At 43.0% G+C, this 24,044-nt stretch overlaps 1 protein-coding gene across 8 annotated transcripts in view; it reads right to left on the bottom strand.

Moving 5' to 3' along the window:
- The window catches only part of YAP1 (Yes1 associated transcriptional regulator), a 98,477-nt gene that overhangs the window by 9,607 nt on the left and 64,826 nt on the right, over positions 1-24,044 (bottom strand). For 2 of the 8 annotated variants that reach the window (XM_032427769.1, XM_032427770.1), the window contains exons 4-5: positions 11,787-11,980; positions 9,613-9,660 (exon numbers count right to left, since the gene is read on the bottom strand). In XM_032427769.1, the coding sequence (XP_032283660.1) occupies positions 9,613-9,660; positions 11,787-11,980 (242 nt within the window). Of the gene's footprint in view, positions 1-9,612; positions 9,661-11,786; positions 11,981-17,304; positions 17,446-24,044 lie in introns of those variants that run through there. The other 6 variants (XM_032427771.1, XM_032427772.1, XM_032427775.1 and 3 more) reach the window with 5 other exon arrangements.

The raw sequence follows: 24,044 nt of genomic DNA, 5'->3' as shown, positions 1-24,044 counted from the left end.
GAAACCGTGCACGCGTTCATCTCACTTCCTGGGACACCGTCTCCTCCGGCCCCGCTCCCGCATGACCGCAGTCCCACTCTCCCTCCCTCCAACCTCAGGGACTCTACTTCCTTCTCTCTCCTACTATTCCAGTCGATTGGCTTTTTTTTCCATTAAAAAAAAATTGAGGGGCGCCTGGGTGGCTCAGTCGGTGAAGCGTCTTCCTTCGGCTCGGGTCATGATCCCGTGGTCCTGGGATCGAGCCCCGCGTCGGGCTCCCTGCTCCGTGGGGAGCCTGCTTCTCCCTCTCCCTCTGCCCCTCCCCCGCTCGTGCTCGCTCTCTCAAATAAATAAAATCTTTAAAAAAAATTTTAAATACCTTGAGGTATAAGTGACATACAAGACTGCGTTAGTTTCAAGTATGACAACAGAATGACTCGTACTAGTACACACTGTGAAGTGACCACCACAACCATCTGTCTACCACCCATCACCACAGTTACAAAAATTTTCTTAGAATGAGGACTTTCAAGATTTATTCTCTCAGCAACTTTTAAATATGCATTTATTATGCAATATTAACTATAGCTAATAATTAATTATTAATTACAGCCACCATGCTCTATGTTACATCACCATGACTTATTTATTTTGTAACTTGGAAGCTTGAACCTTTTGACCCCCTTCCCGAACACCCCTGGCAACCACCGATCTGTTCTATTTAGAAGCTTGGTTTTTTGTTTTTCAGGTTCTGCTTATAAGTGAGATCACATGGTATTTGTCTTTCTGACTTATCTCACTTAGCATAATGCCCTGTAGGTTCATCCACGTTGTCACAAACGGCAAGACATACACATCCATACACATGTGTATCCACTCAACTCTCGATGGACACTTAGGCTGGTGAGTGAGTGACAGGGGAATAGACATGGCGTCTCCACTTCTTGGTTACTGTAGATAATGCTGCAGTGAATAGAGGGGTGCATGTATCTTTTTGAATTAGTAGTTTTTGTTTTCTTCAGATAAATACCCAGAGGTGCAATTGCTGGGTCGTAGAGTAGCTCTGTATTTAACTTTCTGAGGAACCTCCATACTGTTCTCCAGAGTGGCTGCACCAGCTTGCATTCCCGCCAACAGTACACGAGGGTTCCCCTTTCTCCGCATCCCCGCCAACATCTGTTTCCTGCTGATTTGAGCCATTCTGACTGGGGTGAGGTGGTATCTCATTGTAGGGTTTTTTTTAGATTTTATTTATTTGAGAGAGAGCGCGTGTGCAACTGTGGGCACGAGCAGGGGAAGCAGCAGAGGGAGAGGGAGAAGCAGGCTCCCGGCCGAGCAGGGAGCCCAATGCGGGGCTCGATCCCAGGACCCTGGGATCATGACCAGAGCTGAAGGCAGACGCTTCACTGACTGAGCCACCCAGGCGCGCCTCATCCTGGTTTTGATTTATATTTCCCTGATGAGGAGTGATGTTGAGCATCTTTTGATGGGCCAATTTCTGGTTTCTTTTCCTCCTTCCCTACGAGCTTGAACTCTGAGCAGATCATGTGAAGTACACATGAGCACCTTTCCCGTCTTGAAACATACACATAATTTTATCATCAAATTGCCACCTTGAATCAATGTTAAAAAAGTGTTCCCTTCATTTCTATACTGAGACTGCTAAGAAATGCTAGAGAAAAATCAAACAGCTACCCAGACTGTTATTATAAATCAATGGTCTTTGGCCTTGAACAGGTGCTCGGTACCACTCTCTGATTTTTGGGCAGCGTTTCCTCACATTTTCTCAGTCCCCACCCTGCATCTGGCACATGCTCTCAGGTGCCACGCGGTCAAGTCCATTTGCACCTCCCTCCCATTTAAGTGAGATCACTGAGGCCAGCTAGGAGTCTGGCTTTCTGGCTCCTCCTACCACCACCCGTTCCTGCTCCCCACAAGGCCGTCTTCAGTCACACCATGTCTGTAACTTCTCAGAAAACAGGTGTTTCTCCCCTCCTCCTGCTAAAGGCCAGCCCGCTCAGCCAGTGGCTTCTGGGGATTCCTGTCGCCTGTCTGCTCTCCATCGGCTCGTGGACCCCCATCTCCATGTTCTCTAGCACAGGGAGGGTGCCCTCCCCACCGCTAGGCCTACGGTAGGACCTTCCACGTGCGCTTTTTGACTAGAACACGTCTTCCTTCCCTCCTACTTCACACTCCGTTCCCTTCCCCACTCAACTCTCCGTGATAATTTTAACAGTCTTGAGCATGTATGTAACATACTCTTAGCACTTATCACGCAATATTGTAATGATTTATTTCTCCTCTGTCCCTGAAGGGCACACCAAATGAACGGATGGTTTTGGAGCATAAAAGAGTAACTTCTGATGCTCTGAAGAATTTATGTTGCTAGACTTGAAAATGACTCAAACCCTGGGCTCTGGGTGAAGGGGAGGCTGCAGATCTTCCGAACTCCAGGAGGACCTGCAACAGTTCCACAAGAGCCTCATTCAGGCTCACTTTCGTCAAAGGCATGCACCTGTTTCTGCAGATCAAGCATGGGACATGACACCAACGAGTAAGGCATTACTAAAATAACTGATAAGTTGGTTACTATTTTTACGATTTTTTTTTTACCAATTTTTATTTTACTCTTTTTTATTAAGTTCCCACTTTTTTGAGATTATTTTTTGAAGTTAAAAGCTCATCGTCAGATGCTACTTTGGATTTTGCCACTTTGCTTGTTCGAAGCTGCCAAATTTTTACGCATTGTTGTCTTTGACTACTGAATTTCTGCCAGCCCAAGTGCAGAACCAACTCTCCAGACTCACAAAGGAAGTTAGTTTGGAGACAGGCCTAAGGAGATGCCCGAGGACCACGAAGGGCTAGAGAGACACACTTCTCATCAAATCTGTAAGAGCCATCTAGGGACCCGTCCAAAGTGAGCCTGAAAGGGTCAAGGAGAAAATGCCATTTTACTCCACTGGTGGTGGTGGGAGGCTGTGAGCGTTATCAACCAAGTAGGGAAGAACCTGGCATGAAAACAAATACAACGTAAGAAGGACAATGACATGTCTACACAGGTTGTAGAAACCGTATCAAGGTATGAATATTCAGCTCGGTTTCGAAACTTCTAGTTACAGCAAAAAGAACACGATTGATAAGACCCCCTAAGTAATTTCTGTACAGCTTCACTGAGGTATAATAACTTATCCACATATTATCCCCAAATGGATACATTCTTAACATAGCTCAGTATCAGACAAAATTGCTTTAAGTAATTAAAGTTGACTTGGTAACCCCTCCCCCAAGTCATTAATTCTTAATGTTAATATTTTCATCTGTTGTTAATGTAATTTATTTCACTGGATTCAACAAGGAAGATGGAAAAATTCCGTTGATATTTGAAACTGTCAAAAACAGGGGAAGGAAACTGTATGCACTGATGCCTTGTTTTCCCCTCCTTGACTCAAGACTGGAGCTCAGCTGAATGTAAGAACAAACACCCGCACTTCCCACACAAGTACAGACACGTGAGCACCACACACCGCACAGACACAACTCTAAGGCAGCAGGTGCCAAGTGGAGATCTGGGGGAGTGTCTTATTCCCCGCTCTACCTCATCGGATCCCACAGGAAAGGGAGGGCGGAGTCAGAGGGAGCTGAAGACCTCCTCTGGGCGCCGCCCGGCTCCCAGCGAGGAGCAGGGAAATCACGGCTTTTCACTGTCAGGAATCATCACAATTCCTTGTATCCTTAGCCAACAACTGAAATGTGAGGGTGAAGAGACTTACATAAAATTAAGAATTTTAGAAGAAGAATACTGAAAATTTGCTTCAGAGCTGTATAGACCTTTTACTAGTGACTTTAGAGAAAAATAATTATAATCTCCATAACTATGCAACGACGTTACATAATCTGAATTTTTTAACCAAAAAATACATACCATAGAAACTTTTTCTCCATTATACTGCATTTAAAAACAAGGCCTGTAAATATCTATATAAACCTATACAGAGTAAGTTTACTCTAGTGCGATAAAGTAGTTTTAGCAAACACACTTTGGATGAATATGGACATTATTTTGTAATTGGGTAAATCTGGCAAAGCTGTTTCAAAAACAAGCTTTGGGACATAATTGGATCGTCTCTAAAAACGGATTTCAGTTGAAAGAGTTCATGTTGAAAGTTATGTCTATCTCTAAGGAGTTTTTTTACTCTGAACAAATGCCTAAAATTAGAATACTAAGCTAAAAATACAAGTTTGTTAAGCTTCTCTTTTTCCCAAAGGTAGTTAGAATAAATAGTTTGACAGACTTTCAAAAACGGAGAAACAAGTTATAGGAAATTTGGCCAAAATGTAATCATGCTTCTGTATTTCAAAGGTCAAAAAGTTCTTTTAGAGTATTTGACTTTTTCTAAATGAAGCAAGTATTTTTAGCTCATATTCTTCCGTAATAATACAAAAATGTGGCAGCTTTTCCCATTGAGCTTGTAAATCTTAGCTAATCTGGGACACATTTGGAGTCACAGCTTTCTGCACTGTAAGTAAAACGGATGGTCCCAGCGTGGTCTGCAGGGAACTTTCCAGGATGGTTTACAAGGGCAAACACAAGTTTGCCTGCTTTATACACTGGACTTTTATGGATCGGGATCTAGCTGTGAGCCACTGGTCCTTTTTATCTTTCTCTCCTCCTACTTAAATAGCAGTATCATTTCCCACTGGGTAAAAAAGACACTTTGAGATAATATATATATGATAGTTAAAGTATTTTGGCCCCATATGAAATCAGTACTTTGGTTCACATCGTTTAGAAAAATAAGGAGAAAGGCAGTAGAAGTCAGTAGTCTGGAAATATTTAGACTATTTCTGGGTTACTGAATTCTTAGGGTATCCAAGAGAAATCAAAGCATTTGTCTCCAGAAAGTCAAAATTTGGAACAACTCCAATGTCTATCAATAAGTGAAAAGATAAATAATCACAAGATAGCTCTACAACGGAATACTAGTTAATAAAAAGGAAGAATGAGGGCGCCTGGGTGGCTCAGTTGGTTAAGCGACTGCCTTCGGCTCAGGTCATGATCCTGGAGTCCCAGGATCGAGTCCCGCATCGGGCTCCCTGCTCAGCGGGGAGTCTGCTTCTCCCTCTGACCCTCCTCCCTCTCATGCTCTCTGTCTCTCATTCTCTCTCAAATAAATAAATAAAAAAAATCTTTAAAAAAAAAAAAATAAATAAAAATAAAAAGGAAGAATGAAAGAACATGAATGAATCTCAAAATAATCGTGACAGGTGAAAAATTATGACTCCATTTATAGAAAGTTCTACAAAACACAACATCAACTTTAATTCCTTCCTTGAGGCAATTTTGTCTTTAGTGAGCACTAAGCTATGGCGACACATGGCCTGCGACTGAAGGTTTGTTTGTTTTTCTCTGGGTCATCGATTTGCTTAAGGAAGGTTAGTTTAGTGAACTAGAAATCCAAATTTAGAAATGGAGAGTAACTCTAAAAATATACATCGTATAATAAATAGTTTGTCTTAGTGATAGCAGTGTATGTCCACAATTTTAAAAACAGAGGAGGAAAAAGCCCTTTCTTGTAGCTGTTCAAGACCGGCCTTGCCGTACCCTGCTTCCCAGCTCAGCTTCTAGCAGCCACAAATGTTTCATTATGTCTGCAGGGATTTTAAAACATTTAGGCAATGTTTAAAATGCTTTTTGTTTTATAATGTGTGTGCCATTTTACCAAATTATCTTCAACTTCAGAACAACATTTTTTACTTAAAAAATGTGTACACACGGATCTGGGGACTGTTTGGCACTGGACTCTGAAAGATGATCTCCAAAACAGACTTGCAGTTTGGTGTTTCCTGCACTATCCTGGCATTCAACACTCTTTCTGACAGATCTCTTGAATCAGGTCTTCTATAATTTGTATTAATTATAATGTCAATTAAAGTAATAAACTTTATTTTAACATTCTTCAAGTTATAGAGACCTTAATGAATAAAACAAATGAGATAACCTATCAGAGTATGCGGGTGCGAGGCTTATAGAGTTTCCAACATGCTTACTAAAAATAAAATATGAAATTTTTTATTCACAAGAAAACACCTAAATGAATTTACAGTTTATTCAACATTAGGATTTCAAAAAGAGGAGCGACAATCTCGGGAAAAGTTAACTGGACTCTGAAACGGCTTTTCTAATGTCTGCTAACAGGAGACAATTTGGAGGAACAAAAAGCCGAATTCTTTACTGTTATTAAATTCAGGGGAAACAAGGTTGATGGCCATTGTTCTCACGTGGCCCTGAACAGTGGTATTATATCGCTCCATTTGGCCAAAACTATGGACACCCAACCCTCTTCATCACTGCAGGCTAACCCTCCACACGAACACGATGGGCTTCATCACTCGCTGACCCAGCGACTGACCCTGATGTGTATTTATTACTACCCGTTAGGAATGACAACTAATACTCATTAGTTGCAAAATATTTGCAGCTATACTTTCTATGAAGACTGAAGCAACTATGTGCTCAGAAATTAACTTAAGCTATCTAGACACAGCACAGTCTTGTTTCTATGCTCTGAGTTGTTCCAAGAATCCCGAGAAGGCCAATGAAGATGGGTTTTGACCCAGGCCTTATAAAGGAACTGGAGAATCCTGGTGGGCAAGAGGGAAGGGGGCATGCTCGTGAGCAGAATTGGGGCAAGAGGACAGAAGAGTGCTCGCAGCCAGAGGGAGGGAGGGAGGAAGAGGAAGCTACTGACGACAGCTGGGGCGGGGGCGGGAGGCTATGGAATCCCACTTCATCTCACCCGTATTGGGGAACCACATTCTCAGGCACAAGAGAAGGTAAAAACATTCATTCACACTCAGGGGACACTATCTTTCTCAAAGTGTTTTGTTTCACAAGACCTTGAAACAGAAACTGTGATGCATTCCTAACTTTCTCTAAAGGTCTCCCAATTTACAAAGAGGTAATTGATATATTAGAAAGAGATACAACTAGAAAATTAAGCATTGAAGGCTAAGCCTCCGGGAGCAAAGATGAAGTTGATAGTTTCAAAAAGTTTCTTCTGAGAACAGAAATAGCTTTTGAGGCATAAAAGCAGTGATCAAAATGAAATTAAAAATTTTAAGTTCTCTGAAGACAAGTTTTTCCAAAATTCTGCAAACAAACCCTAACAAATTAAGCTGATAATTTTCACCTTTAACTAAGATATACTAATGCCTTTAAAGTGGTCTTAATTTTTCAGAATTCTGCATTAACCTCTCCCATACTGACGTCAGTTTATGTGACCAGAACACAGATCTGTGTAGTTAATCCTATTTGGAAAAAATTAAAAGACAGGCTTTTGAAATGACTACTTTTGTAAACATTTTGAAGGTTGGTACCTTCCCACATCCCACAGCATCTGAAGTATATAATTACATATCTAATTATAGAGTAATGACACTGATTTCATGTTGCTTGTTAACTCATGTGCACTAATTCCTATTAGAAAAGTAAAATAAAACTTTGAACAGTGTTTGGCACTCAAATACTGGATCCGCCCCCTGTTCTCCATTATTCCTTTGTACATTTCTGTTCCTTGAGACTGGAAAGCTCTTCCCGGCTTCCCTGGTTATCCCTGCAACCCTCTTTAAGCCATCTTCACTTCGGAGAAGACCCCTCTTTGAAAATCGTTCCTGGTATCTACCTTAAGGCCATCCAGAAAACAGGGAAGAACACAAATGCTTGGGTGACACAAACACCACCACATTCTATGTTTCTGGGCCACTCCAAGTTTAACCCCACACCAAATGTGGTCACATTCACTGACATCCTCACAACTGCCAGGTAAACACATTGACAAGTAAAAACTTATACAACAAATCGAGGTTTCATTCTCCAACACATCCAAAGTTGATTTTGAAAAACCTCTTTCAGGGGCACCTGGGGGGCTCAGTCAGTTAAGTGTCTGCCTTTGGCTCAGGTCATGATCCCGGGGTCCTGGGATCGAGTCCCGCATCGGGCTCCCTGCTCAGCGGGGAGTCTGCTGCTCCCCCTGCTCGTGCTCTCTCTCTCTCTCTATCTCTGTGTCTCGAATGAATAAATTAAAAAATCTTTAAAAAAACATAAACAAAAACCTCTTTCAGATTTCTTGTTCTGGCTTAAATAAATCTAAGGAATCAACTCTGCAATTTTAATACCATACAAATTTAATAGAATTTTTATTACTTATAAGCCTCACCTTTTCTGAAACTTTATTACCAAAAAAAAATTTTTTTTAAGAATTCCTGATAATTTTAATAAGAGCTACTATTTACACTTGCACTCAAGTATGATATAAAGACCTTAAGGTATTTATCAGATTTACGGGTTAAGATCTCAGTAGGAAAAAAAAGAAACAACTTCAAAACACTTTTGGCACGGAGGACTTTTTGCTTAAACCCAAACCTCACCTGAGTTAATTTCATTTCTGCTCCTTAGTTTCCACCTCACTCATCACAAAGAAAAGCCTCCTTTCAGAAACACTTCAGAGCAAAAACAAGGGGAGTATCTCCACTTTTTAAAGACCCGAGCTATGGGCTCTTGCCGGCCTACGTGGTTACGGTGGCTCTCACCGCGAGGGTGTGCTCAGCTCTACCGAACACAACTTCCTGAGTTACGCCCTTACCTGATGTCTTGCTTGAAGAAGGCACTGAAGGGATAAGGAACAGAGTTTTTCCTCTCCCAAAGTTAACTGGTCTCTACAGGGACTATCTCTGACTTTATCAGCATGGACTCCGGTGGGCCACTGACAGTGGCCAAAATGAATGGAATTCTGCCAACTCCCGCTTCCACAGCTCATGGGGACACACGCTCTTCAGCCCGTAGCGCATGATGTGGCACGGGGTGGCTTCTGCCCACCCGCGAAAAGTGCAATGACCCCCTAGCTCTTCAGCCCTTTAAATCTTGTGAACCCCGAGCACAGATAATCTGTTTGTTTTCAAGACTGAGATTCTTCCCTTCAATCAGATAAATGCCTGAGTTAGGACAAATAGCCGTAATCTCTCCATCTAAATAAGATGACTTCTCAACCAGGGCTCTCTGGGGTTCATCAGAGAGACAAGCTGATAAAGTCAACAAAGAAATCCAAAACACGACCCAAGCAGACCCTTCCCTCTTCTGATAATTGTGGTATTCTTCCTTTGGAATGCCCTGGGAAGAATTTTTCTCCTACCTAAGAGTGCTATTATGACTCTCTTAAGATGTCTTAAAGTAGTCTACCCAAGGAAGCAAGCTGTACCATTTTGTTACTGTTCAAGTGATTAGTTCCTATAAATCATTATAAATACTATTTTAAGCTACGCAAATGAAAATCAGGCACACCTCAAGGCTGACAGGATGTACAACTGTGACATAATACACTTCAATACGGAATAAAACAAGACTTCCATGGAATCAAACGGAGTGCTAGAAGCTTTCTGGAAGGAGCAGGGAGGAAGCAGGCAGGGCAGACCTTCTGGGAACGGCAATGTTAACGTTAAGTATTTGGGAGAAAGGTGGCTCAAAGTCACACCCTGGGCTAACGTTCAGTGAGGACAGGCCCCTGGAGCACAAGTTGCTCGCTTTCCTAATTTAATATCTTTTTTTTTTTAATGCTAAAATATCAGATAAGAGCCTACCTGACATTTTGGAGAATTTGCTGTGCTGGGATTGATATTCCGCATTGCCTAAGAGTAAAAAATAAGATGGATAAAAATTACTTGAAGCCACATGGTTTGGCCGTGTAGGCTGACTTACAGATTTCACCCAGACATATCACCATAGCGCAGAACTCCCGAGCCAGCCCAAGGAGCAGCAGACCGAGGGGGTCACCGCACGACAGACTGAAACCTCAGGAGTACGGAACAGCATTGAGGACAGGACAGCAGGCTTTAGGTGTCAGGACTCAAACAAAATTGGATATTGGTCAGGGAGGTTCTTTGCTTCTGAGTATTAGAAGAAGCAGGAAAAATGTCATTCGATGTTCAGTGATAAGAGCAACTAACAAGGGAAGAAATTCACAGGAAGCCAAAGACTTCAGCCTTGCTGAATTTAGACTGACTGCCAAAAAACAAAACCAAAAAAAATCCCAATAAACAGACTATTAGTATGAGAACAGAGCAGGTCTTCACTTCAACGTGAGGAAAGACAACACAGTAGGTGGTAAAGAACAAACAAAGAAGCTGCCTTTGAAGGAAGTTAAGCTGTGTTGTCTAGGACCCATCACCGCAGTTAGAGTGAGAAGGGGACTTAGAGAAACCCTCCAGAAACAGTAACATCGCTCACCAAACAAAACATCACAAAACAACAAAACAAACAAAGATCCCAGGCTGACCTATGGCACGTAACAAAATGGTGGGGATATTAACAATTAAATAATTATTCTTAGTAAGATTTCTTGGTTTTGATAGTTTTCAACGCCTATGTGAAACTGAGACTTGTATGTACTTAGGCCATCTAGTGATCAGTAACAGGGAACAGCAAGCACCGAAAACAGGCTCTTCAGCTGCTTTATTTCTTCTAACAGCTACATAATTATATTCTTGATAGCACACTACCTTGTTCTGATGATAAAGTTTTACTTAATGAAAATTACCTTTCCTTTAAAGTCATTGTTAGAAAGTCAGAGGTACAATAAACTGTGTTAACATGCTTCCTTTCTCCACCTTCTTAATGGCAGATGAAGAAACCCATCTTTCAAGACCACTCCCTGACATCGAACACCGGCCTGAGCGCTCCCTCGCATCGGGCTCGCTGTGGGTGCCCGGCGCGGCAGGATTACACTGATGGACGGCTGACAGCACAGACAGGTTAGAGGTGAGTCTGCCTGGGACCTCCAGGGCTGAGTCCCCTTCCCCAGGGCCCAGTTTCTCAACTCCCACATCAGAGTCCAGGGACAGCACCGTGTCCGTGCATGTCCAGCGACACTCCTGGGATGCAGCCTGCATCGCTAACCTGCCTGATTCAGGGTCCGGCATCCTGGTAACAGAATCGTGGAGTGTCACGATGTTTTATTCTCTACACTTGGGAGGCTACAATTTAGTGGGAAAATAGTAGATACATGTGTTTCGTGTTTGTGGACAGAAAGAATGTCAGTGAACAATGAAAATGAGAAGCTGACCATTCCGGACACCCCGAGGAGAGGACTTGGGACACGGAGAAGGAGGTTCTGTCTTCACGCACCTTCACCTTCTGCCCAGTTTCAAAATCGCACTGTTTCTATTGTCAAAACAATTTATATGAAAATTAAAGCATCTATACTGCTCTGGTAAGGCTGCATCCCCAGTCCCTGTCTCAGACCTCGTCTCCGGAAGCCCCCGATTCTGACCCGGGGGCTGCCTCCTCCCCCGGCAGGGGAGCCCCACAGCACGTCCTGAGAGAAGACCCATGGAAATGTCAGTCCTACCCAGCCCCACCTGAAGGGACATTCAGAGCAGGTAATTTTAAGGCACTATGGGATCATCTAAACTTGGGGTCACTTGTATTCTGTTTTCAATAAAACATCTTAGATTTAGCGATGCTGACAGCTATCTGCTCGTTTGAGGATGTGACCCCCCAGACAGGTTTCCGGGCCGTCCCAGGGCTCCCCCACATGAGGCCTCGGCGTCCAGTCACCCACAGCTCTGCGCCGGCTCCGCGGGCCCAGGCCGAGCCCGTCTGCGATGTGGTGGCCGGTCGGGGGACGAGGACCCAGCCGGAGACAGTGTGTCTGGGGGCGCCAGAGGTAGGTCAGCGCCCCTCCGGAGTGCTGGAGAGCAGCGCCGGGGCCGCACGGAGGAAGCCCACCGCGAAGAGCACAAGGCTGGCCTCTGACCTGGGGTCTCACCTGGCGGAGCAGCTCCTGCTGTTTCAGGCGCAGCCGCTCCTTCTCCATCTGCAGCTGCTGCAGCCGCATCTGCTGCTGCTGGCTGGAGCCGCCGCTGCCCAGGACGCCCCCCGGAGGGCTCTGCGGGGCCAGTGGCGGGGGCTGCTTCACCGGGGCGCTCTGGCTGACTCTCTGGTTCATGGCTGCAAGGAGACAAAGCATCTCTCCTAAGAAACCGGTAGCAAAGGAAAAAGGGTCTTTCAAAAGCAACTAGGGATATTCAACGCAGAAGACTGGAAACAGCCTGAAACCCATCCCCAGGACGATGGTGGTGCTAACGTGTGGTGCCAGCGTGTGGTTACTGCTGACGCCCCGTGTGCCTCCACGATGCAAGAGATGAGACGGAGCTCCGTCTGCTGCGGTCCTGGACGGCCGAAGACGTATTCCGTTAAAAGCCAAGTGTGGGACAGAAAGTATAAAAAAAAGGAAGGGGCAAATACATATCCCACGTGTATCCAGAAAACAGCAAGTGACGGACGGCCCAGAAGCAACTAACATCTGCCAGCTCTGGAGCTGGGACACTCCGTGACGCGAGGACGGACTTGCAGAGATATTTTTTGGTAACTTCTGACATCTGAATGATGTGAACACATTGTTTATTACAAAATATATACACAGATTTAATTAAAGATACACCTCCCAAAGCAAATGACACAAAGCATTCTGAGCAGTAAAGCCCATTAAAACGATCAATCCTTAATATGCTCTAAGACACACACAGAACCTCTACTGAAGCAAGGAGATGGCAATGATGAGATGCACGCTCCTGGTCACAGGGCCTACGAGCATCGGTCTCATCGGACCCCGCGGTTGCCTCACGTGGCCCAGGCGGCCAGGACTGTCGCTGTGGTGGGACCTGTAACACCACGTGACCATCAGCAGCAGACAGATTCTCCGACCGGTGAGTTTCTGTCACTGACACGACGCTGATCAAACCGCGGACCGTGGCGGCCTCCCTGAGCAGATGGAAGTGTTATTACGGGAAAATGGTAATGACCTACCACCTTTCAGACACATATTCAACTGTTTAAGGTGAAATTTGGGGTCCCCGCTTCTACTGTTTAATACACACCGACCAAGAACACCTCCGGCCCTAACAACTTCACAAATGCTGGAGGAAGAATGCCAGTCTCCTGCAACCTTTTCTACAGAAGAGTTTTGAGGAGGCCAACATAATCCCGACACCAGGACATGAGAAGGGAGGAAAATGACACACCAGTCTCTCTCAGGACGCTCGCTACCAAACGTCTGTGACTTCCTGGGGTCCCGGGCACATGCCCACCCCCTTGTGAGGGTTTCTCACGTGTCCCCGCTGTGCCACGAAGACCACCGGGGAAAGGCCAAGCACACAGGAGCAGACCGCCAGCCTTTCCCAGAGCCCACGATGCACGTTGAGAACCTTCCCTCACGATGCCGCCACAGGGGCGGGCGGAGGATCCCGGATCCTCGGGGCCGAGCACAGCGCCGGGCACAAAGCTGGTGTGAACACACCGAGTGTTCACGGAGGCAGGAACTTAACTTTCTGAGATACGACAATCTATAAATGCTATCACCAAAGTCCCCGAAGACTGGCCACCTCTGCCGAGACGCCAGCACCACACGGACAGAGAAGCGAGGGTGTTAGAGACCACATGCGCTCCTTCGTTCAGTCCGGCCTGCGGAGCCCCTCACGGCCGCGCGTCCCACTTCCTGCTCCTACTGTCTTTGCCCGCCAGGCTTTCTGTTTCTTTTCTGACGTCTTAACTTGAAGTTACTTAGTTTAAATCTTTTCTTGAAGCATTTAAAATCAATTAAATTTACCTTTAAGTAATGCTTTTCCTGTGTCCTACATTTAAAAGTGTAATTCATGATTGTTCTCTTCCAAGTATCTGTAGTTTCTGCTATGATTTCCATTTAACTCATGAGCTACTTAGTACATTGTTATGCTTCCAAACATGTTTTTAAAGTTTCAAAATAATTTCCATAAACATATAGAGAAGTAGGAAAAACTTAGACGATAAACCCTCACATGCTTGTCATGCAGCTTTCCAATCAATATACAGAGACGATTCTGCTTCACCTCTATCCCCACCCACCGTCTCCCGGATTATTGTCAAGCAAACGTTATTTCACCCATAAATAACCTCAGTATGTATCATTCAGGGTTTTTACTTAGGTTCTCTGATCTTATCAGTATTTTCTCTCTTCTGCTGAAAAGTGTGGTTCTAATACCATTACTATGTATTACCCCTCTACACATATGCAGTTATTTCAAATAACATGAGTGCTGAACTTACGCTCAACAAAACGATGATGAGAAAGTCTCTGATTTATCACTGTTGGTCCTTAAGGTATCTCACTGGGGCATACCGTCAAATTGCTGTGGTTAAGTCACCGGAGATAATCCCTCTCCACGCGACTCGGCCCCCAACTCACTATATTGAGGTTCCCTGGTGACGCTGTGCTTGCCAACTTCAGACACTTGCTTTACTTCCCACCCACCACTGCCCCTCAGATGGTGCTCTGTGCATTTTAAAAATCCAAGCAAAGATATGCAGACTTCTTAGGTCTATGGTAGCATCCATGCTCTGACTGCTTTACTCAATTCCCCTTTTTCTTACTTAGTAACATATCCTTGGCATCACTCCAAAGCAGAGTAGAGAGGTTTTCTCTCATTTTCTTTTGAAAATAACCAATTAGGATTCCATTCAAACAATTTCCTATTAGGTTTTCACTATTTCAGAATAAGCTCAGACACACATTATTTTGTCTTTCTGCTATTGTATCTTGGGGCAGAGTCCTAGTGGGGAGAGACTGCCAAGTTAAGGGTCAAAAACAAGTGATCTTGCCAAACCTCCCCCTTCTTCCTCTCACCCCACGGCTGTACTCCATTGCAGCCCTACCAGGAACGTATAAGGGAGTCTGTTTTTCCTCTCAAATCCTTGCCAAACTTTTGGATTTTTGCCAATCTGAAAGATGAGAAATGGTTTGTGTGACTTCACTTTGCTATTTTTTATCACCAAAGTTGGATCAATTTCCCTATTTTAAGGGCCACGTGTATTTTTTACATCAATTGTGTTCCTATCTTTTCCAATGGGGTTATTAGTCTTCACATTCTCTAGACCATCTTTATAGACTAGGGGTAGACAAGTGTGGTCATACATAAGCCAGAAATAATTTCCCTGTTTACCATCTGTCTCTTTAGTTTGCCTTTTTTTTTTTTACATGTAAGTTTATTTTTTAAGCAGTTAAATTTATCAATCTTTTTGAAATCTGAGCTGTTTCCCCATGCCTGGATGGCAAAGGAATTCATCAACCTTTTAATTCAAAAACTATATGCTTCCTTTTTATATACTTATTTGGCAATTCAATCCAATCCATTTGGAATTTGTCCTGGAACGTGGTGTGAACGAATCAAATTTTATTTTTTTGTGCTAATCTATTAGTCCCAACACCACTCATGTGAAGTATATCCTTCCCCCAGAGACACCTTTATCACAGACTAAACTGCTGTATGTTGTTGTTCTGGATTTTCTATTCTGTTCATTAATCTTATACTAGGTACTACAGTTTTAATCACAACATTAATGATATGTGTTAGTACCCAATAAGGCAAACCACAGTTTTTTGAAGCTTTATTGGGATCTCATTTAGCTGCACTGTGGTTAAAAGAGCAAGGTCTGTGCCTCGATTCCTGAAATCTGTGACCTGACACATGGTCAAACCCTTGCTTTGTGGCACCGGGGCCTGCTTCTCTCTTATCTCCCTTGTTCCTAACACTCTGAGTTCCTGATATCCTCAGGAGCGGAGGTCCCTAAATCTGGCAGGCCCCTAGCCCTGCCCGCCCTTGCTCACTGTGCAGTACGTGGGTTTTATTTTCTGACCCACGGAGGTTGTTTGTTAGAAGTTATGACCCCAGTTATGTCTTTTTGGTTATCTGCTCTTAGTATTTTGTCTGGCAGAGCAGAGAAGGGACGGCAAAACAGGACTTGCTGCCCTACATTGTTCGAAAACCTTATTAGTCTCTTAGAAGGCCCCATGAAAATCATGTTTATTTATGATCTGTCTTTACAAAGAATAAATGGCTTAAACTTTCATAATCATGGTTTGTAGTTTAGTATTTTGTACGGGAATGGACAGGGAAAAAGCCAAAAATTTTAAGAGCTAAGATGTGCCAGGCACCAACCCACCACCTCATTTGATATGGCTGCTTCCATCTACTTGCCACCAACACGAGATGCACAATTCACGGGCATCACCGTGGTCTCTACAGTCAAACCAACCACAACCAGAGTCGGACACAATCCAGGAACTCGTCCAATACTCGGCTTCTTCAGCTGTCTCCGGGGGTATTCCTATGTGCAGACACTGCGGGGATTATATGTAAAGTCCCTGTTTTAGCCTAGACAATAGGAGATGCACCAAACATGTTACTTTGCTCCCTTCGCCAGGGCAATTCCTTCTCAACTTTAAGACTCTGACTCCTACAGATAATCATTCTGTCCTCCGCCTTCTCCCACTTTACCATGCCACGTGCGTTTCTAAGCATGCTACGATTCACAGAGATGTGCATATTTATCTTTCCAATAAAATCTAAATGGAAAAAAATGGGTAGTGGAGATGAAGCCTCAAGTCAGCCCCCAAGGCATCCTCCTCCTTTGCTGAAACACGTTCCTGGCATTCCAGTACAACCCTCGAAATGCGTCCCCACGGGGATGTCTTACCCATCGTGCTAGGTCAGTTTCGATAATATGAGTTCAATACGAACTGGGGGACTGATCCGAGACTCCATCACATGCAGTGAACACCTTATAAATTGCAACCTAGAACAAACAACTATTGGGGAAAATATGTTTTCAGTTCCTAGCAATTACATAAATTAATTTTAAAAAGAAACTGCTAGGAAATAGCCCATTAGTAAGTTGAGGAATGTTGGAATATGAAACTTGATTAACTGCAAAATAGATTCTAGAGCTCTACAGTGTTACACATTTCATCTATTAAGAAACATCTGAAAAGCTTTTGAGCTTTCCACATTGGATTTTTCTTCAGTAACAGAACATATAAAGGTTAATGTAAATATGTATTCTTTGTGAAAACTGACAGGATAACAACATAACTGCATGAAAATAAAGAGGTAAATATCCTCTGCTTCCCATCCGTTTCCCAGAATTAAGTACCGTTAAGTAGTAATCATTACTGACAGTGACCCCTGCTAAAGGCATCATGAATTGGTTGGTACAGTCTTTTTCAGATCTAAGCTTATTTAACTATTCAAAACCACAGAAAGGGAGAAACAGGATAGCAAGAAATGAAGGAAGAACTAACTCTGCACAATTAAACAGAAGTCTGCACAACATTTGCAACAGAAATAGTCTAATGACGCCGAGTACTTTTGGCTGTGTTTCCTCCGACGGATACCAGCAGTGCTGCGAGCTTTCCTTACAAAGAGCGTATGTAAATGACCGATTCAAACAACCCTGTTTACCTACTGAAGCTGGGATTGACTCCTCTCCTGAAGCATCCTGTTCTTTACCTTCTGAGCATCTCGAGCGTTTCCACAAAGCGCAGAGCGGTGCGCCCACACGGGGCGCAGCAAAGACCTCACAGGCAGGCGAGAAACAAAACAGGCTTTGTTTCCCGGGAAAAGGGGGCAGGGCAACTAGAAAAGGAGAGACCAGCAGTACCCAGTTCTTCCCTCCATGATCAACTTCTCCAGTTTTAATAACATTTCTAGAAGGTAAAGAGAAAAAAATCCTTAAAATACGACAGAATTTTTTTTTTTTTTTAAAGCTATTACTTTTAAATTCAGAGTCTGTGCTGCTTGGACTATGAAATAGTAACTTTCAGGTTTTACTTATTAACAAATCAGTCCTGTCAGCTTTACGGTGGTAGCAAGCTATTGACTCAACAATGACTGAGAAGAGCCCACCATCTCCACAAAACAGGAGGTCATCGCCACTGATGGGGGTCTCTTTCCAGACGACCTTCTCAACATCTGCATTTTCAAGCTTCAGAAAGTTTTTAGAGTTTCATAATATAACCTCAACCTTGGAGTATTACAAAGTATTATAGATCTGGTAATCAACCATAAACCTGGGGATAGTAGATTCAAATCTAGTAACCTCATTAAGCATGAATTTAAAATTAAAATCAGTGCCTGAACTTTTAAAACCTTAACTTGAACCAAGTCCCCCACAACCCAAGAAGGCACGTCTTTACTCAACACTGCATGCTTACATATTAGCGTGGCTGTGTTAAGTCTGTTCTTCAACTTTCAGAAACAAATTTAGGTTTTGCACATACCTTCAGGGATGCTCAAGACTATAAAATAGTAAACTTGTTAAAAGAAATGAATGCTTTTCTAAAAACACAAACTAGTAGGCCATCTGTCAATCTGAAAACTAAAAGCAAAACACGAAACACCTGCTGGTAGCTTTGTTCACCACATGACCTACGGGACTGAAGCTACATCTACAAAAAATTGCTAATTGGCATAATAATTTATGCATTTAAATATAAACTGGTTTTTCCAGTGAAAATTACTGTTTGGTTCACACTGAGAATCTGCCTCTTATAAAAGGTGCAAAAGACCAGGGTCCTAATCTAATGACTCAATCTATCTTTTTCTTTCTTTCTTTTTTAAAAGATTTTATTTTCAAGTGGGGCTTGAACTCATCAAGGGCAAGTCGCATGACCCACCAAGTCGCATGACCCACCTTCTTGTCGCATGACCCACCTTCTTGAGCCAGCCAGGTGCCCCCCGAATCTTTCTATCATCCATATGCAAAGGATGTTTCCCAACACTCCACTGAGCTCTCTGGACCTAACTGACAGTGCTCTGCCAGGAATGATTTTTTTAAAAATAAGCTTTCCAGGGGCGCCTGGCGGGCTCAGTGGGTGCAGTGTGCCACTCTTGGGTCTCGCGGGTGTGTGTGTGGACCCCACACTGGGTGTAAACATTACTTAAAAATAAAACCTTTAAAAAAAATAGCAAGTTTTACTGAGATATTTCATCCTTTTAACACTTTTTGTAGATTCATAGAATTGTGTAGCCATCACCGATTTCAGAACATTTTCATCCCCCAGAGAAGCCCTGTCCTCTCTGTAGTGCGCCCCCTCCCCCAGCTCCTGGAGGCCACTGATCTGTTTTCTGACCTATGCATTTGCCCATCCCGGACAGAACACATACACGGAATAAATCAACGTGTGGCCTTCTGCGACTGGCTTGTGTCACTTAGCATGTGTTCAAGATTCAACTATGTTTAGTGTGTATCATTTCCTTCCTTTTTATTGCTAGGTATCATGCCACGATATGGGTATAGCGTGGTTAGCTAGTCCATTTATCCGTTGATGGACAAGGACTATCGTGAGTAGGGCTATGAAATCTCATGTACAGGTTTTTGTGTGGACTCCCGGTTTCAGCCTCCCTTACATGCATGCCCACCGACGGACCTGCCAGGTCCTAAGCTGATGGCGAGTTTAACTTTCTGAGGATCTGCCAAACTGCTTTCCAAAGTGGTTGCATCGTTTTTGGATCCCATCAAGCAGTGTATGAGGGTTCCAATTTCTCTACATTCTGGTCAACACTTACGGTCTGCCCTTGATTTTAGCCATCTGACTGGGCACCACGTGGGCCACGCTGTGGTTGTGCTCTGCATTAGGTGGTAGCAGTTGGCCTCCTTAAGCCCCTGCTCTGGCTAGGTCTTGTCCCAGGCATAGAAACGCCCCCTTCCCACATTCTGCACTTCCCTCCTTTCCCAAGCACCAGCCCAACCCATACACCCCCAAAATTGGGCTAAAGTTTTTAAATCCTTAAACTGTTAAAAAAAAAAAAATACAACAAACTTCATTACTTAGGTCCATTCAACTTCTTCTTTCAAACACCTATCAAAAGACTGGCATGAAAATTTATTATGATGGCATTTTTCAAACAATACAATTGTGGATAGAGCTTACAAAAAACCCAACAGCACATTTTCTCCTTATCACGTCATTAAGCAGTTTGGGGCAGGACACAGGCATTGCTAAATGAGGTGAGAAGAAAAGGGAGAAAGTGTTCTAACTAGCTTTCAGTTCTTTCTGTCCCCAGCGTACAACCATGTTTTTCCCCTCTACTACAGAAATAAAGTCTGAAGTCTAGTTTGGTGAGAAAGTTCAGATAATGAGACTCCTGGTTAGAAGAGAAGGGGAATTACATTTTAAAATATACCTGCTATCATGAAGTCATTAATGAATAAATCGTTCCATTAATAACTTTATTTCCAATTACATGTACCTTATTACTATTAATGCTCTTTTTCTAGGGGAATTTGTAGTTTAGAAGAGACACATATCTTAGTCTTTGCTGGTAAGCACAACCTTAGACCTTCTAGTCTAGAGCTTGACAGGGCTCTTCTCATGTCTCAATGTCCCTCTTTCGGAACAGTCCCCCCTGACCGGCCACACTCCACGCCACATTATTCCCTTCCAGAGCACCGCTTGTCATCCATCCCTCAGTGTACCTAACGCGTCTTGTCCTGACTTGTGCATGTAGTTGCCTGCAGCCCCCTCCCTGATGGCTTCTGTTATGCTTGGTACATAACTAGCACTCAAGCGTAGGTCGAAAGATCAAATACTGAAATAGCTCCTATCCCTGCTTAGTAGGATGCTGTGAGTAATGCACAGGACACTCTCCAAGTTGAAGCAAGTCCAGAATGAGCTATAAAATGACCTCAGCAACCAGAGGAGCAGAACAAAGTGAGGCTAAAACCAAACAAAGAAGAGGCACCACTCTCCTTCTAAGTCATTCTGATTTATTTCCCCAGAAATCCATTTGACTTTTCCCTTGGCAAGTCTACAATCCGTTTCTTGCCTCAGAATCTTGGGTGGGCACGGAACGGGGCGTCAACAATGGCTTTCTTCACCAGCACATCTTATAGAAGACTTGCTATGAACGGAGAGTTGATAAAACATAACTCGAAGCAGTTTTCCTTTAAAAGCTAATTAAGGTTTTTTTGTTATTGTTTCTTGTTTTGTTTTGGAGTTTGATGTTAGGGTCTTTAGTACCATAAATAAACCATTAGTTTATTGTTCAGTGACTTTGGTGATCTTAAATTTTAAATATGAATAACTCACATAAAAAAAATTCCTTCACTTTGTAATTACTCGCACTGTGGAGCCATCACCAAATATGAACGAGAAATGGGCTAACAGGTCTGCCCCCCTTGGGGAGCAGTGAAAATTGCTTACCCTGACTGACAGTTTTGGCACCATCCTCCTGAATGAACATTAAAAACAAAACAAGACAAAAGCCACACGAGCACAAAGAAAACTGCAAACCTCCAGTACTGAACTAATTTTGATATTCCATAATCTTATGCATTCAAAGTCATTTCCGTAAGTGCTTGTTTAACGTCATGACCCACACAGCCGGGAGGTGGGCCCCACATCAGCTCCTAGCAAAGCCTGCTTTCCATCAGGGCAGCTTTCTGGGAAATCTAAAATTTTAGAAAAAAGCATATCAAAAATGCACCATCTTTCAGGCAATAAAGCCAAATCCTGCTCATAGAAGCCTTTTTAGACTCCTACATGCTTCCTAGAGACTAAGTGAGGACAAAACTTAGCAAGTCCGCACAGCATGGCTCCCCATCAGATCTGTTTGCCGGCAGTACTCACCATGTGATAAGGCTTATCTTTAGATTAAAGGTTGAAAGATTTCTGTCTCTTCTTCAAAAGTAATTCCCAGCTGTGATCAGAGGACCAAAAGCTAACCCTGAATGATGCAACCAACAGCGCTCAAGCCTCTCTGAAACCTCAGTGCACTCAAACCCGGAAGCTAGGGTCCAAAGCAGTCACTGATGAGTCCGTAATCCAGCATACTGCATTAAATTAACTAAGGACTAGGAATCATTCTCGAAAAATCATCCAGTGTAATTTAATCACACAAGTCAAGAGAAGTCAGGTAGTCTTGTGAATGAGTTGGTTAGACTGTGATATCAGAAAAAACTCAGGTCTCTTGATTCCCAATTGAGCAGGTAAAATGTTCTTTATCACATTGCATTTGAATTCAGTATATTATATAGCACCTACTACATAGAAAACAGGATGCCAGGTAACTTCTGTAGATTTGAAAAAAGGGTTTTTGGAAGGCATATAAATGCCAGGCGAGAGCAGTACCACCACGGTTTTTCTCAGTGGATAATGGAAACAGAAAACATGGTATTGTGTATTAAAGAGGCACGAGTGAAGTGAAGGGCATCCAGAGAAGGGGAGTGAACTGGTTCGGGGATCCCAGAACGCCTAGTGCACGAAAACCTGTGATCTTTCCAGGAGAACGCTTCTGGGATTGAACCATATTCACAAATCTAAAGGGAAGTCAATTTCTAGGTAATAAAGGAACACATCCCTTCTGGCCACTGGAACTTTCCTTAAATAGAATGAATTGCTAAGCTCGTAGTGTAGGGAAAGGCCAAAACTGAGGCTGGAAGACAATCTCTTAAGAACCTGAGAGAGACGAGGCACAGTAATTCATGTAGATGGCTTCACAGTCTGCGCTACTCAGAGACGTCCTAATTCTCTTCCGTCACTGGAAACTCATTCCCTTTGGGTAATTTCCTCAAGGTGAGTCACGATATAATACGGTCACTGCATTAACCACGGTCATCTTCCCTCTGAAACCTCCATTTATCAGTGCTGAATGAATTAGGGGTATTTCTAAAAGATTAACTGCATGAAATCTAAATTTCCAAAAAATTCTAGGTCTGAAAAGAAAGAGTTCAGATTCTAGCTCTGTCACTTGATTATATGACCTTGAACAGATCACACTTTCCCTGGATCTCAGATCAACTCCTATTTGGAGCGCTACTCCCCACCGCCCCCAGCCTTTCTGTTGTTTTAACACCCCCTCCGTTGGTGGTGGTGGTGGTGGTGGTGGTGGTGGTGGTGTGGGGAGTCCACAGTGGCCCAGTGGCTCTGTGGTTTTCCGGGGTAAGGGCCACGGATGTTCAACGTCCCCCCAGTGTCACAGTACTTCTCACCACCCAGCTCCATTTGGAAAATGTTGGTTAGAGGAATTACAAATTCTTTCCAGGGCCAAATTTTGTTAGCTTTATCTGTTAAAAACTATTAGCAACAGCTCTTCTTACCTAAAACACAATGAACTATCGTTTCCTCTCTAACCTAAGTAGTTAGTAATACAGTCCACAACCAAATACTTACAATTTAGGATCACCAGGAAAGATTTAAAACAGGGTAAGAAAACAAATACCTATTTTTTGAATGCATGATTATCAAGAGACTTGCTTCAATAAAATTCAAATGATTACATGCTGACACTCCATCCACCCCAGACTCCGCAAGTGGAGACACATGTCCTTCAGTGTATTTCTCTGTCTCTACCAGAGAAGACTTAGGTATTTAGTTGGTCATTCGGTACATTTTCATCAAGAGTAAAATATCACTTCACTTAAATCAGCTATCAAGAATATCTAGTGTTAGAAGGAAAAGGTTAACGAATATCTAAAAAATTAACATTTGTAAAGAACTCAAAGAATTGATTCAAAACATTTAACTTTGATTAAGAAAGATGAACAACTTCTGGCTTTGGGACTTAATAAATTATGTATTTTTTATTCTTTTAATCTTCTTATTATTTTAGGAAATTTTCTTTCTCTCTCTCTCTGTCACACGCACACACACACATCAAGTTTTGGGAAACTTTGGGCTTTAATTACCTGGGACATCTCCATGCACAGAGCTTCTATGCACACAATGGCTAGCAATTAAAGGACATTGTGTTTTTGCCATGCTAGACTGTTGATTACATGCTTTAAGACTCAAAGATGTATTTTCTAGCCCAGTCTCTGGTCCCAATATTTCATTACACCAAACATGATTTTACTCCAGTGGTGGCACCAGCACTGGTCTCCAGAAACACAGACTGCTAGGCAGTATTTAGTACCTCCTTCCCCAGGAACAGTGAGGGTAGTAACAGTACATAAACGAGGAGCTCACTCATGATTAGCGTTCTGGAGATCTTTCATTCTAAAGAACAGAAATTATTTTTTTGGGTGTTTTCATTAGGACTTTTACCAGAAATCATTCATAGGACCATTACATAAAACAGTATTTCTACAACATAGAAGGGAACATTTAAAACTTGAGACTCTTTATGTTTACGATACAAAATCTCCAGGGGAAAAAAGGGTGTTTATGTGAATTTAATGGCCTACGAAACACACTCAAGCA

This window comes from Phoca vitulina, unplaced genomic scaffold (genome assembly GCF_004348235.1).
Source record: "Phoca vitulina isolate PV1807 unplaced genomic scaffold, GSC_HSeal_1.0 scaffold38, whole genome shotgun sequence".
NCBI lineage: Eukaryota > Metazoa > Chordata > Mammalia > Carnivora > Phocidae > Phoca > Phoca vitulina.
The sequence above is the reverse complement of the archived record's forward strand: the minus strand, read 5'-3'. Positions and strand labels throughout refer to the sequence as shown.